The sequence below is a fragment of the Crinia signifera genome, chromosome 1, assembly GCF_055691185.1.
Source record: "Crinia signifera chromosome 1, ASM5569118v1, whole genome shotgun sequence".
NCBI classification, from domain to species: Eukaryota; Metazoa; Chordata; class Amphibia; order Anura; family Myobatrachidae; genus Crinia; species Crinia signifera.
The window spans coordinates 287,039,045-287,055,600 of NC_139217.1; the positions used below are offsets into that span (position 1 = coordinate 287,039,045).

At 42.0% G+C, this 16,556-nt stretch overlaps 2 protein-coding genes across 2 annotated transcripts in view; one reads left to right on the forward strand and one right to left on the reverse strand.

The window, feature by feature from the left end:
• Window positions 1-5,789, forward strand: part of TEK (TEK receptor tyrosine kinase) — a 131,794-nt gene extending 126,005 nt beyond the window's left edge. Inside the window, exons 21-23 of the mRNA XM_083185453.1 lie at window positions 1,892-1,988; window positions 3,571-3,670; window positions 4,701-5,789. Coding sequence (XP_083041579.1) covers window positions 1,892-1,988; window positions 3,571-3,670; window positions 4,701-4,775 — 272 coding nt within the window. The 3' untranslated portion in view covers window positions 4,776-5,789. The remainder of the gene's footprint in view (window positions 1-1,891; window positions 1,989-3,570; window positions 3,671-4,700) is intronic.
• Window positions 5,790-6,008: 219 nt separating this feature from the next.
• The window catches only part of LOC146075826 (RNA exonuclease 1 homolog), a 53,278-nt gene continuing 42,730 nt past the window's right edge, over window positions 6,009-16,556 (reverse strand). The window contains exons 15-17 of the mRNA XM_083185464.1: window positions 9,120-9,258; window positions 7,490-7,610; window positions 6,009-6,855 (exon numbers count right to left, since the gene is read on the reverse strand). Of these exons, the coding sequence (XP_083041590.1) occupies window positions 6,767-6,855; window positions 7,490-7,610; window positions 9,120-9,258 (349 nt within the window). The 3' untranslated portion in view covers window positions 6,009-6,766. The remainder of the gene's footprint in view (window positions 6,856-7,489; window positions 7,611-9,119; window positions 9,259-16,556) is intronic.

Sequence of the window (16,556 nt, forward strand, 5' to 3'; positions counted from 1 at the left end):
GGGGGCAGGGCCGGACGGTGGCTATTTACAAAGATCAGCGCTGCCATCCGGACTCGGGACACAGTGGGTTTTTTTTTTAGGGAGCGCTCCCCAGAAAAAACTCCACCACTGAAGGGGTTAACCAGACATCACTGCATTCCTAAATAAATATTTTATTTAAAAAAAAACAACGACCTACTGTACAGATTTTTATATCAATCCAATGGTTTACCTGTAATTCCAATTGTTGGTGGTTTGTGTATGTGCAAGAACCATTCTATGTATGTGCACAATAGGTATTGCAACATCGCTCACAGCTTTTGGCATTTTTACAAAACAAGGGTGCTAACCCCATTTTGTAGGCGTTCCAGACCCATAATTTTTTTTTTCATAAGATTCATTTGGTTACTGTACACAAACATAAATAGGATTCCTGGTAAAACCAGTGTCAGTATAGTGGTCCTGCTGAGCTGTTATTTTGTCAAAGATATCTTAGAGAATGTGTTAAAAAACACATGACAGTAGATCAGCATAATTAATTTACAAAAACAGAAGTACATATTTAAAGAAATGTAAACTCAAGGAATACTGCAGTAACATATGTGTTAATGTTAGGAAACAATAGATAGTCCTATATGGAGCACAGTTTTTACTGGCCATTTTAAAATCGCAAATACTGTATACTAAAATAAAACAATATGTATCTTTTAGATTCAGAAGTAAATTTACTCATAAAGGGGAAATTTATCATGCAGTTATCTGGTCAAATTGCTCCTTTTTGGCATGATTTTCAAAACACCAGATCTATCAAAACAAAACTGCTGGGAAAACAATGCAAAACTCCAATTTCAAAACCGCTGCGAATTAGTATCCCAAATTATACATACCAGCTGCTGGATACTTTAACCTGCTCTCGCACAAACTATATGAAATACCACCCAAAGTAATTTGTTACAGGGCCCCCAAATCTAGGACAACAGTGGTTTTCCATAAACTAAATTTCAATTTGAATTTTAACCTTCCAACATATCTAGTAATGTGCAGCATTTCAGTTCCTTCAGAAAATTCTCCCCTAAGTGCTTCATGTGTATCATCTATATATATGTCTAGTGTCCATTTGTGTGTCTCCGAAACATTGCCATCTGTTGGCAGCGAGTGAATCTCTGTCTCTCTCACACATGCACAAACACAGAGGCAATCACAGGGTAGCAGACTAAGGGCCTTATTCTGATCGGTGCGTCCGGATCCGAATATGCGGCCAGGACCGTGCGTGCGAAACCCCGCCTTCCATACGGATCGCCAACTCCGTCCGTACACGGTAAAAAGCTGGCCCAACGGACCGCACGTGTATTTTTCATGGAATACGCCTCCTCCATCTCAGGGAACCTCCCCCATCATTCGATGGTCGCAGATCATCGAATGCAGGACCGAGTGGTCCACCAGCTCCCGCAACCTCAGACCACACGGACATTTCTCCGTGCAAAAGCAGGGATCTGGGCGGGCAGCTGACATCCGGCGATGTCATATGTCCGCCCCCTACACGTGCGTCACGGCCACATTACCATACGTACGCCCAGCGTTTGCATGGGAACGCCCATGAAATGCGGGGCGTATGCATATGGTAATGAGCCCAAATAGCCCTTCACGCCCCTCTCCACCCCCTGTTCGGAGTGTTCACGTTTCATGCGGGATTTTGCCGTACGCCCCGCTCGCACATGCGCAGAGACGCCTCTGCACATGCGCAGACACAAAACATCGGCGGCACGAACGCACGCGGATATTACCGCACCAACCAGAATAAGGGCCTAAATTTGAAGCATTTGCTTTGAGCAGGCTTCTAGTCATTATAATCACTGTATTAACATAGTATGTGTATTTGTCATATGCAAAATGTGATATGTTTTGCTTACAGGTGGGACTCCATATTGTGGTATGACATGTGCAGAACTGTATGAGAAGCTACCACAAGGGTACAGACTTGAAAAACCTCTAAACTGCGATGATGAGGTGTAAGGAATCCATTCCATTCTGTGTACTGTATGTCTTATTCATTGCAGTAAAAGATCAACTCACCTTGTATGTGTCCAGCTGTGAGATAATTTCATAAGGTTATTCTATATGGAATTAAAATGCATGATGGAAAGATTACACAATTTCACAACAAAATGTGTTATATAAACATCTTTACATATAAAAGGTTAAATTTTTCTCACCTCTGAGGTGAAGTTCTGCCAGTGACCACTAGATGGACCAAATTACTTCTTAACAGAAAGCAAAATAACATTTTAAACATGCTGGATATGGAGAGAGGGAGCTATGAAAACAGATATTGGTGGTAGAAGCAGATAGTGACTAAAGGCCCCTATGCACAATGTGTTTTGGGCTCGATTTTGGCAGATTGGGCTGAGAAATCGCCCCAAATAGTGTGTCCGATCCGTGATCTCGTGGCCATCGGAGCCAGAGATCATATGTGCTGCACGTTAGAATTCCGGTTGGGCCCCCTCCCAGCAACAGATAACGGGGGTTGTCACATACAGTGCTGCCTCCTCCATACTGTGAATGGGAACCGGGTCAGAGCCGTGTTCAACTCAGGGTTGAACTCCCGGGTTGCTTGACCTGGGTGGGTGACATAACGATCCGGCAATATCCTGGGTTGAGAGTGTCTGAACGGGATATAAAGTCCCCTGTGCTTTAGCATAGACATCACTTAAACTAATGGGGCATTTTTTGCTTATTTTCTATCTGTCTACATTGCTTAGAAATTAAGCACAAATTGCTCTGCGTGTATGCCACATAAAGATAGCGATACTTGGTCCCACATTTCACCATCGCCGGCTGAGATGCAGGCAAAATCTAGTGAGATCGCCTAGCAAGTGCATACAAAACATTGCTTAACACAGATCAATTAGAACATTGCTATGTGTGTATGGGCGATCTAGACATGGGAAGTTCAAGGAAAATCGCCTAGGCTAAATCGGTAAGCACACATCCCCAATATCTCCCTCCAGGAAAGGCTTAAGCTGTGTACACACGCTTAAATTTTTCCCTGTTTTCGATTCGATTTTGCTTATAGGAGCAAAATCAAATCCACATTGAATGATTTTTAGGACACATTCGATCTGCATTCGATTCGATGGGCGCTCCCGTTTTTTCAAAATCGAATAATGCCAAATCGAATGGGATGATCTAATGCCAGATCTAATACAAAATCGAATCTAACATCAAATCTAAAGCAAATCTAAGCATGTGTACAGGGCTGAAGGTCGGGGGTTCCTGCCCCTGGATGAAAGCTTGGTGGGTCCCATAGAAAATAAACCCTCCCTCGACTTGTAGTGAAGGAGGTACTACAGACCCATGCTGCTGATGATCCTTTTTTTTCTTTAGGTGCCAAGGGTCAGGTATTAAAGGTCCCTTTTGCTTTTAGAGAGGACATGAAGTTTGATTTCACTATCTGCACTAGGGCAGCGATGCCTTCTTTTCAATACATAAATAAACATTTTCACACACACTCAGAGAATATAAATAAGTTTCCCCCCAAAAAAATATCCCATAACAAAGTATCAAAAGTAATCTTTGTCTCTTTGATTAAAGGTATGACCTTATGTGTCAGTGTTGGCGTGAGAAGCCATATGAAAGACCATCATTTTCCAAAATACTGGTATCCCTGACACGAATGCTGGAGGAGAGAAAGGTAAGCAATCGTACTTTGCAGTTCTGGTCATCTATAATCCCTTCCACATCATGTAGTGCTGACTTTATGGTTTCTTTAGATTCAGCAAAGCCCAATCTTAAGTTTTATTTTTTTGACCATGCTGAATTATACTCCTTTAACAACAAAACACTGTGTTGTTTTTGCACCTGGTTTCAATCCAGCGTTTGACACTTTTTACACCAGCGTCCCTACCCAACATAATGCTGGGTGAGTGACTTCAGCGATGGCAGGTCCTGAGCTAGCACGTGGAGATTACATCATCTCCAAGCACCAGGAAATCTGCCAGCCTCGACACCAACTGACATGCTGGGGGCAAGCCCAGCACCCAGGAAAATTGCTGGACTACCCCCAGCCTCCGTCCATGAGGTTAATGGATTCTGCACACAGGCATTCATTCACCTCCACTGCTTTTTGCATAGTACAGCAGCGAAGGCAACATTTACTGGGTTAAATTGCTGAGGGCTATAATTTTTAAGACCAATTACATCAAGCACTGATTTGGGTTGACTGCTTTGGTGTGAAAGGGTACTAGATTGGCCTATGCAAAGATCAATTAGGAACACGTTGTTCAGTGGAGATGCTGCTCAATCTTGGATGATTTTTTTTCAAAGGAGCAATCATTTACAACACATAGTTTTGCTTCGCAAATGATTTGGGGGTTGATGTATTAAGCTTTAAAAAGAGATAAACAGGAGGGTGATAAAGAACGATAAACATCCAGTTAATCAGCTCCTGTCATAGGCTGTGCTTGAAAAAGGACAGTTAGGAGCTGATTGGTTGGGCATTTATCGCTCTTTATCACCCGCATGTGTATATCTTTTAAAAGCTTAATACATTTGCCCCTTGGTACTAGTAGTTATCTAGATGTTCTGTTATTCAGTTGGTGTATACACATAAACACAAACGCCAATGTGCAAAACAAAAGTCCTGTTTGTACCTGCATTTAACTTGGTGGGTTTGAGCTGAAAATGAATTAAAGTAAAAATTCTTTATTTTTCCTTTTCTATAGACCTATGTAAATACAACACTTTATGAAAAGTTTGCCTATGCTGGCATTGACTGTTCGGCCGAAGAAGCTGCATAAGAGCTTATGCTTTTTCCAGGAAGACCAGTTATGGGTGTGCAATATCTTTTTGTTCAAGAATGTCTATAATCTGTAGAATATCTTGTTTCATATTGTTTTTTTGTACTACATATGTAAATGTTTTTAAGAACTATGTAAATACCATTTCTTCTTTAAGGTAGGATTACCAAAGTTTTGAAAACAAATCTCCTCCATGGCAAATGTTTTATGAGTGAAAACTTATATTAACTTGAGATTTTCCAATTTTTTTTTGTTACTGGTAACACATTTGTATGTATGTGTATTAAAATAACAAAACCAGTTTCCATTCTTCACATACTTCTGTTAAGTGGTTGGAACATATTGCTGTAACCAAGTTAAATGGATGCATATAACATGTGTTTGAAAAATATATTTTCCTGAATACTTGGGCGTCAGATTGACTTGTACGGATAATATTGGTCAAACCAGTCATTTATACTGCGACACTGTAAGCAGGGGGATGCAGTTAAAATCCCAGCGGTCAGGATCCCGACGCTGAAATCCCGACACATTCTCCCTCCCTAGGTGTCCACAACACCCCTGGAGGGAGAATAAATTAGTGTGCCGAGCTTAGCGAGGCACCGAGCCCGCAAGGGGGGGCAATCCACTCCCCCCCTTGACGGCATTTCGGCTGTCGTGATTCTGAACGCCGGGATTCAGTACTGAATCCGTAAGCAGGTGTAATATGAACATGTACTATTTGATAACTGAGAAAAAATGCAGAAATATTTTGTATTTGCACTAGATTAGATAATTACATATTTGGTACTTATACAAACCATCTTCATGTTTACAAATAGAAAGTAGAAAAAGGTGGTTGGATGGCAATTTAAACCCCTGATGTAGCACAGGTAGTCCAGGGTTAAGAATACTGTACACTTCCACCTATTAGCCCCACTAACTATTTGTTGTAGTTGAAAAGGAAGACAGGTGCAACCCAGGCCTGGTTTGTTTTACCATCAAAATATATACATACGGGATTGGTAACAAATCCCGCCAGACGAAATCCCGACAAGAGGGGACATGGATCACCCCCCCCCCCCCTCCCACACACACACACGGGTTCGCTGCACTCAGCACACTAATTTATACTCCCTCTGTAAGTTTTGTGGACACCCATAGAGAGACAAAGTGCCGGGATTTCAACTACATCCCATACATACACCATATAGAGCAGGCATGTGCAACTACACATCCCAGCATGCTTTGTTTTTCTATTACAGAATGCTAAAACTATTGCAAAGCATGCTGGGATGTGTAGTTTCACAACATCTGGAGGGGCAACGTTGGACATGGCTTATATAGAGCATACAACACACTCACCACATATAGGTTTGGTTGCACAACAACTACCAGTATGTAATGATTTAAAAGGCATATTACATTCCTATATTAATGTAGCCAGAGAAAACGTTTTATTTTAGCCACAATTTGTGTTTTGTGGTAGAAGGTTGTATTAGTGGTCGTCTGCATACAAGCAGCCAATTATGGCTGCAAGAACAGTTTAACCCTATATTACTTATAATGCCCATATTTAACAATCTTTATTTGGAAATATTTAGATCGTGTTTATAAATGCACACCATATTTGTATACTTAGTACAGAAATAGTCAAGGATTTTATAACCATTGAAGAACTGGTTATAGCACCTACACCAAAAAGTACAGCATTTATAATACAAAAACAAAAGTGCAGACGCAACATCATAACAAAACCCATAAATATTCTGCCGGTACATACAGTACAGTGGATCAAATTAAATAAACACAACTACATTCTAATAAATTATTGTATGTTCCAGTGTATACAGACACCAGTTACATGCAAGTGCAACAAAAATACAAAACATACCAACATAAAAAGTGTTTTAGAAATTACAAAGACGTGCGGCAGATATATTCTGCAAATACAAGTTGAGTGGTTACATCAAATAAATCAAGCTTTTTGTAGCAGTAGACATTTTTCGTCTTTATCTTCGTCCTTTCGTATCTTCTTTTACTTTCCAAATGATCAATTCCATGCATGCAGTAGCATCTTCATTGGAGTCATGACCACCAACTAAATCAGAGAAGATGATAACCAGTTACGGCACATGTTTATTATAAGCAAATTAAATTTCCCATTTAAAAAAATTCTATATTAAGAATTCGGTTGCAAGCTAAGCTGGATTAGAACAAGGATCCCAACAAATGGTAACTTTACAAATACTGGCTTTACCTATAAACACACATCCAAAAGTGAGCATTCATTGAATATGGAACAGATAGTTTTATTGGGATGTAGCAGTATATGCAGTTTAAATTTATTAGACCAGGGGCTCTCAAACTATTTGCTCTAGTACCCCATACGACAAAAATAATTACAGGACCCCAGCAAGTTACCACAGAATGGCTGCCACACTTGTTTTCAGTAAGCCGCATATACATCATTTTGTGAAGGCATAAAATGATGTGAGAAGTCACAAAAGAAACATGTTTCATACTCCTTGAATTACTGATAGTGGTTGTTGACCATCAGGCTGATGACTTCTCTAATCTGCCTTTGACAAATGTAATGTGCAGTAAGTAAAATTTAGCACTCTGCTCCCTTTGTCAAAGCGAACAAGCTACTTTCCCACCTTAAGATTAAAATGTAGTTTACATGATTGTTCAGTTTAGGGTGGGCCTACTAGCAGTTTTTGCTATGATCTTACCGTCATCTTGGATGATACGTCTGAGGTAGTCTGCAATTAAATTTCTCAAAGCTCGTTTATTGGGCAAGCCTAGTCTATGAGGAAATACTATTGAAGTATCAACAACAGTATCATGAATAAGCTACAGAGAAAGAACAAACAAACAAATTAAGAATGTTACAAAGAACTAAGGTTGTAAAATAAAGTTCAGATTTCCCATGCATGTTTTATCATATGCCCCACCATGATTCAGATGGTCATTTAGCCTCAATACACCAAACAAAGCAAGTGACCAGTCAGGTACCGTGCAGTTGGGAATCTTTTTTGCCAAAAATGCATCTTCGTTGCAATGCAACGTGACTAGGTTGCACCAGGGGGCAATGTCTAAACACAATGGAACTTTGTGTTTAGACATTGTACAATTTATGATGAGTGAGACTCAGTCGCACAAAGCTATACGTGTATAAGTGCCACATATCAAATTAAGCAGCACAGTCTCCTGGTGCATCTGAGTCACATGTAGGAATGCCAATCACAGGGCATTTTTTTCAATCCTGGAATATGGGATTGAAAAACCCAATCCCAGGATTCCCGGGGTCCCAGATTTGGCTTCCCTAATAAAAAAAAAAAAACAGCCCCGGCCAACCCATATATTTACTTAAATGTGCAGTGCGGCCGGAAGGGTGGGCAGCACATCCAGGACGGGGCGGGCTGTGTGACCTGTGCAGCGTGACCTCTGACATTGTCACGCCACGCAGAGCCGCACTGCCAGGGACAGGAGTAGCTGGGCAGTGTCTGAACACACACTCAGGCGCTGCCCAACATTCGACTGCGCATGCGCAGTCTAATCCCAAAATCCCAATCCCAGGATTGAAATCCCAGCATTTTAGAGGCCAAATCCCAGGATCCCACGATTGGCCACCCAAGTTACATGGTATTAAGACTGTCCGGAAATATTGTCTCAACGTGGCAAAAGGTTTTCGCATCCAATGTTTCTTTTTAGGACCAAATGGAATGCTGGCTTAAGACACATTTGGTGGGGTTTTTTTGCTGCAAGAGCAGCTGTTTGGTGTGACTGCAGCAATGATGTATAATGGTACTAGGAACACTAATGAAATTAAGGTGCCCATACACTGCTGCAATGTCTCGCAGCAGTGTTTGGACACCAAAAACCCTGGCAAGCCGCCAGGACCTTCCCGGCGGCAGGGACGCATGCGATCCGTTGTGATGGATCGCATGCATCCCTGCTTCCCGCCTCCCTCACCGCCAGGAGGGAGGTCCCAGGATGGGTCGTCGGACGGGCAGCAGATCCGACCACCCGGTCGGGTCTAATCGACATGGGACCACGCATCGGACCCAACGGCTTGTCAAGTAGAGGCGATTTGGTCCGATTTAACTGCCCGATTGGTCGCAATCGGCCGAAATCGGACCAAATCGATTCAGTGTATGGGCACCTTAAGTTGCTTAGAAGCAAGGCCCATCACCCAAATCCACCATTGAACCAAACAAACAGTTCAAAGAAATGAATTAAGGCAGTAAGGAAAGGGAAGTATTTTTTAGAACAAAAGAAAAACCCAAAAAAAACATTTCCATTAACCTAAGCGCACTTATTTCCAAAAAAGTAATTTGTGTTACTTTTGTGTAGGCTTACCTTAAGTGCAGTTAGGTCATTTTCTAAACTGTGTCCAATTAGAATAGTGTCTGAACTAAACAAGTTGAGCAAAATGGCTTGTACATCTCTAAGGGATGTTGTTATATTCTCCAAGTTATCTTGTGTTACACCGGAAAACCTATAGGGAATGTAAACATGGTTCATAATTTTAATAAAAATAAACCAAAAATTACCATCTTTTACTTTTACTTTACTAAACCAGTGATGGAGAATATATACATACTAACATAAATTGGATGCACAAATAAATTAATCAAAAGAACAACTAGTTTTACAGTGATCTGCTTACTCAGCTGTGTAACATGTAGCTGCCATTAAGCATTTCTGTAATACTTAAAATGTAACAGGTAAACACTAGAAGTGCACTTTAAAGCAACAATGCAGAGAGCGCATTTAAACACGGAGATATACCATTTAAAAATACCAAATCATATAAAAACCAGGGAGCTGGGCAGGGAAAGCCGCTGCTGGGAGCACAAAAAAACAATAAAAAAAAGCCCATACAAATAAATGGGAAGCCACTGACTGGCTGACCCCTGGCTCCCTCCACCTGGCTCTCTGGTTGCCCGCATCCCAAGTCCGCTGCCATCCCCTGCTCCCTTCACCGGCATCCGCCACCCCCTGCAGCTCCTCGTGAGTTGCATATGATACTGTAAATCACATGAGATTTATCACATGCAACACTTGGCACATGACGCGCCTAATCACGTGACATCTTGGAAACAGTACTGTAGCTCTCATTGTGGTGGTTTGCCTAGAACCCAAGAAACCGCTGTATAACCCTTTCCAGGCTAATCTAGTTTAGCAACTGCCTATCTTTTCTAGAATGTGTTTTGATTGCAACATTCTGTACTTTGCTGCTTGTTGAGACCTTTTAACCAACTGCAGGGTGAGGATCTATTCAACAGAGCTGGCAGCACTTTGATTGTGTGAACTGTAATTGAATGCAGTTAAGTAGGTAGTTACTAAGGGGACAATATCTTGCCCCCCCCCCCCCTACATTTATACACACTAAAAATAAAATAAAGGAAATAGTACTCAGACTGTAATATGAACAGAGTTTGGTGTATTCCAGCAGTGTCCCAGGGTATGACCCACTTTCTTAAGTGAATACCACCAAGTATAAAGGGCAAACTATATTAAAGATAACCCATATTAATACTGAAACCAGCATGCATAAACCACTTCACCATTCATGAAGGCTCCCCTTCCTGAAAGGTCCCGATTTAAACTTCTGGATGTGACATCACACTGGTGCTAAGCAACAGCTGCCCTGTTTCCAGGGCAGACCTAGTATCTAGCACACTTCTAGATGCTGTTGGTCGACTCTGCAAGTCCCAGTAGAGGGACAAATGGCACCTTTAGATGGAGGTTGGAATACCTAAAAAGGGTGTGGATTAGCTCACAGACAATACCCAAGTAGACAGTCAAAAGGTCAACATGCATTAGATTGACAGGAGTTTACACTTTATTTTTGACTATCATGCTTTACTACAGTGTTTTCAACCACTGTGCCGTGGCACACTAGTGTGCCTTGAGCTGTTCCCAAGTGTGCCTCCAGATATAGAGATGCCCAAACCAGTTTATAGCCACCACCGGTTCAACAGTTATTTACTGGCCTCTTCTTGTCATGTAAAGGGTCAATGTATTTTATTTTTGTTACCTGTGGGGACCAGTGTGATTGTTTTTTATATGGGGGCCAATAGGTTTGTTTTTTTTCCTGTGGGGGCCAATGTGTGGCAATTTTAAAATCTTATTTAGTGTGCCACAAGGTAAAAAGGTTGAAAATCACTGCTTTACTATTTACATGGACTCAGAACAGTAATGTATGCCGAACACAGCAGCAGTGGGGCACAAAACCAGGCCCATAGCATTAAGAACAAAATGTGCCATGAGATGGTACGCACTACAGTAATTGGGTGCTCATGTGTCGACATGGACTCACTTGATTATGGGCTGATTCAGACCTGCTCACTGCTGCAAGTTTTCGGATCACAGCGAGCAGATAAGGGCCGCCCTACATAAGAGAAATACCACCCATGTGTACGGCTGCAAATGCGCTCGTAGCCATGCATGTGAGGGGGAAAACTATTCGGAATCACTCACCATTGAATGGTTTTCCCATCTGTTCCAATGAGTAAGTTCTGTAGACATCTTTACACCAGTCAGCCATTAAGTTGGCACTAAGTGATCAAGAAATTGAACAACCAGTCTTACATCACTTTGGTACCAGCGCTGGCTGTGAATGTTTTTTTAGAAAAATTAAATTATTAAAAATAGATATAGAACGGTATCCTTTACAATATTTATTATCAATGAAAATGCTAAAATAGCTGTACCAATTTTTAGGTAATATGATATAAAACAGGGGGTTACAATAAAATCATAATGGTGGACAATCAATAAGCATCATATTATGTTGTGGGCATTGGTATTGTATATTACCACACAGACGTCACGGATGGTAGTCCCATTAAGCAGCAAGTAGCCAGGTGGCCAGTAGCAGTCCCAGAACACAGAGTCCAGTTGGAGAATTAGGTTCCTCTGGTGGGAAAGATGGTGAACCTGGAGGATGAATGGAGTATCCAGTCGCTGCCTCGGATATGAGTCCGGATGGGGTGGTGCAAATGAACGATGCGTGGTCAGCTGTGGTTTGAAGTAAGCCCAATGGTGATGCAATAAAATAAGGATTGTCCAGCAATTGGGAGCATCCCAATTGCTGGACAATCCTTATTTTATTGCATCACCATTGGGCTTACTTCAAACCACAGCTGACCACGCATCGTTCATTTGCACCACCCCATCCGGACTCATATCCGAGGCAGCGACTGGATACTCCATTCATCCTCCAGGTTCACCATCTTTCCCACCAGAGGAACCTAATTCTCCAACTGGACTCTGTGTTCTGGGACTGCTACTGGCCACCTGGCTACTTGCTGCCTAATGGGACTACCATCCGTGATGTCTGTGTGGTAATATACAATACCAATGCCCACAACATAATATGATGCTTATTGATTGTCCACCATTATGATTTTATTGTAACCCCCTGTTTTATATCATATTACCTAAAAATTGGTACAGCTATTTTAGCATTTTCATTGATAATAAATATTGTAAAGGATACCGTTCTATATCTATTTTTAATAATTTAATTTTTCTAAAAAAACATTCACAGCCAGCGCTGGTACACTTCTTTTTCCTTTTCACCCATTTCGAGACCTGACAAGTCTCAGTACCAGCTGCAGTTAGTAGCGCACTGATCACCAGACTCTCTCACATCACTTTAAGGCTGCTGGACATAATCTGCTCATCTGTCACATATTTGCGATCTATTGCAAATATGCGATAGATTGTGTACAGTATTTGTGATGCAGAACCCTTCAAACAAGGAAACCAAATGGATATTTAAGATAAGTTATCGTCCTATCCCAAAGAACTGAATGATTAAATTAATTTAAAGACTTTGCTTAAAGAGCCATTATAGTGAGCCAGTAGGTACTTATGTAGTAGCCGGGCGCCCAGTACGCTCTTAGCGTACTGGGCTATTCTCCGTAGTGAAATCGCATAGCATTGGATCGCACGCAGTGTATGGTGCTGTGAGATCCGATGCGATGTCCCTTTAGTTAATATTAAGTGCACAAGAGTGCTTATACAAGGAAATATCGTATGGGATCGCACAGAACCATACACACCATGCAATCCAATGCGATATTTCATTGTATGGCCACCCATGCTATTAGATATGATGGGTGCTTCATTGTGGAAGTACACATGCAATTTTTGGGGGTTTGTTTTTGCACACCCACACTATCCACACCACCCCGAAGCGTGGCGAGTGCAGCGGAACGCGTCCTCCCGATCTTTTCATACCCCCACTATCCACTTCGGCGTGGAGTTGATCTTAAATATAAGTGTGGCGAGCGCAGCGAGCCCGAAGCGGATTACTTTACATGTATTCTGCTGTGCTCGCCCCGCTTCAGGTTCGGTGGCGAGCTGTGCTCCTCACACTATATAAAATCAACTCCACGCCAACGTGGATAGTGGGGGTATGGAAAGGTCAGTAGGACGCGTTCCGCCGCCGCTCGCCACGCTTTGGGGTGGCGTGGATAGTGGGGGGTTTTAGGAACACATTCACACCAGCCATATAATACACCTAACACAGTAATGTGGACACGTGTTATTGTTAAACTGTGAATTTACTTTGTAATGATTCATAAATGAAAGATAAGTAATAACATATATGAATTGAATAATAACAAAGATGATTACGAATAATAAGGATAATTAATCACATATATGAGCATTAATCAAAATATAATGAACAATAACAACAAGAATAAAAGCCTAAAGAAGTATAAAAAAGCAGTCACTGTGAGGGCACTGATGTAGCCTTTGGCAGTAGGGTCACCGTGTGCAGAATTCTTTCAAATGGATTGTGAGCTCCCAAACTTTTCCTCCACATGAATTCCTGTAGATATGATTCTAAGTGGTGTCTCTGTGCCTTTTATTTCTGTATTTGGCGGCCCCCCACATCTGCTCGATATTTTGGGTGTGGGCCCCTGACTCAGGTTCCACAAAATTGAACCTATGATTGACCCTGCAATGTTCATAGCCTGCCTGCTGCAATTCCTGGGTATTCTATGCCCTCCAGCAGTCCGAATATACAACAGACCCGGGAGCGACGTGAGCATTTACAGTAGTGACATCTCGCCTTTCAAAAGCGGTCAGGAAGCAGGCCCCTTTCTGGCTGCATATACCGCCAAAAACCCATTGCTGGGGCAGCATCCTCCCAACGTTGTATTTGCGCTTCACAAATAGGCGGTCATCAATCTCCACCACCATGCCAGGGCCTCCAATTTGTGTCTGCGGCTGGGACAAGAGATCCATGGTGCATGCCTCCCTCATGAGACCGTTGTACTGCACCGCTGTCTTTATAGACATGTGCAGCTCCCTCTCACAGAACTGCACACTCGTCCGCTCCTGTGCCCAAGAATAGACAAAACGGAACCAGTGGTCTGCTCGAACGCTGACCTTCTTCCGCCAACACTTAATGTGGCAGTGCCACGTCCCTTCCTTTAGAGACAGACTTATCAGATGGCCGTTCACGCAAGTCTGCGTATCGGGCAGCAATTGCTTTTGCTGAATAAACAGCACAGCCTCCTCCTCTGATGTAAGCAGGGTGAACATGGACATTTGCTCACCTGTCATGCCTGCACCTTGCACACCGGTCACTGTAACACTGTCAGAACTTTGAGAAGCATCCATCACTGTCAGCTAATCACCTCAGAGTGAGTGCCCGGGAGCACTTACACCAGTTCTGACTGACTACGCCAGTGGTAGCCAACCCTAGCCCTCAAGAGCTACCAACAGTTCACATTTTCCAGACAACCTAGCTGCTGCACAGCTCCACTCATTAATCACTGACACATTTTAAAAGATACACAGATGGTGCAAATCAGCTAATGAGGAGACCGGCAAAACATGCACTGTTGGTAGCTCTCGAGGACTAGGGTTGGCTACCCCAGGACTACGCTATTTCCGTAGCTTAGAATTTTCCTGGGAGACTGGGGGTTAGCCGGTCTCTCAGGGACCCCGGCGCGCTATATATATATATATATATATATATATATATATATATATATATATATATATATATATATATATATATATAAAAAATTATATAATTAGTTATGTAAAGGACCTCAGTGACTGCTCAGTGATTTCTCTTTTATACAGAAGTGAAAAGATAGGGGGGTATACACTGCGCTGTTACTGACTGGAATAAATTTGTAATAATATCTAATAGATGGGTTTTAATCACGTTGTGCACAATGATGGAGGACACGCTGTAAGTAGCAAAAATATTATATATATATATATATATATATATATATATAAAGACAAAAATAATAATAACAGGTAGGTAGGTAATAAACAGAGATTGGATGGTAAAAATACACAAAACATTAATATTATACTGATATCAGTGTTAAAAATATATATCACAGTGGATAAAAAAGCAGACTTGTGGAGATTCCTTAATTGCTGGCGTCCCAGCTAAAAGTAGATGAAGCAATGATGTTAATTCAGAGATGGCCGCTAAGCACACATTTGATTAGTAATCTGTAGCAGTGGTAGGAAAATTAGTAAGCCGAACAACCTGGTTTTAGCAAGTGGGCTAACAAGCAACAATTCATGCAGGTGTTTGGCACTGGTGCCTGCGGGTTAGTATCAGCAGGAAAAAGCACGGTTAGTGATATGCTTACTCAGACGGAGTCCCAGAATGTAGCTTATGTGGAGAGATGTAAATAACGTCCACTGGTGGAATAAGCATGGGGATAGTACCTCCGTGATGGTTGGAAAGTCCGTGCGGCAGAGAATTGACTTTGCTGTGTGCGGCTTCTGGATAGAGATGTAGAGCTCAGCTCCACGGCGCCTGTGGAGACGGAGCTGCTGGCCGGATGTAGATGCGGCCAGTCTCTGAGTGAGGGCGGAAGTGGGAATCTCGTCTGCTGGTAGCACTGGCGGAAGTGGGGCAATGCGTTTCGTCTCTTGCAAACTGGAGACTTTTTCAAACAGTAAGCTTAAGCTTATTCAGAAAGCATAGCTACGGTAACTGACAAATGTATATCAGTACTCTATGCATATAAAATAGTGGAATCGCATTGCATCGCATGCCACTAAAAAGGGACATGCAATGCGATTTCCTTCCGCAAGCGTACGTATGTTAATTGGGCACCCGGCTACTACATACATACTTACTTTTGTTTCCAAAAGTGTATATGTTCTCTTAGTTACTGTACCATTGAGATTTTAGTTCACGGGTCTTCAAACTGCAGCCCTCCAGATGTTGTGAAACTACAAATCCCAGCATGCCTTGCCACAGTTTTGCTATAAGGGAGTTTTAAAACTGTGGCAAGGCATGCTGGGATTTGTAGTTTCACAACATCTGGAGGGCCGCAGTTTGAAGACCCATGTTTTAGTCCATCAGAATTACTATAAGTGCCAGCATATTAAGGTTTATTTTTTTAGGACATTCTTGTATTTGTGCATTTTGGTTATGACCCCTTGAGGTGATCTCCCTTTAATAAGTTCACGTTTATTATTGGGGTGTGTGCTGGATTTCTGGTCTTAACAGGTTTTTTTTGCAATTTTAAAAGGGGTATAATTAAAACGGTCAGTTTTCCACATGGTAAACCTCAAGGCAGCATGTGCTAACCCATAGATTATACATTAGGTGCTGGAATCTATGGGTATGTTAAGTCCCAGGGGGTGCATGTTAACATTGCTTTTCCTTGCAGTCTAAGGTGCTGCAAGGAAAATTCCATGTTAAGTGCACCCACTGGGGCTTAAAACGCAGAAATGCTGCATTATTGAATAGGTCCAGGTTATTAGCAGTTGGTAAACCTCATG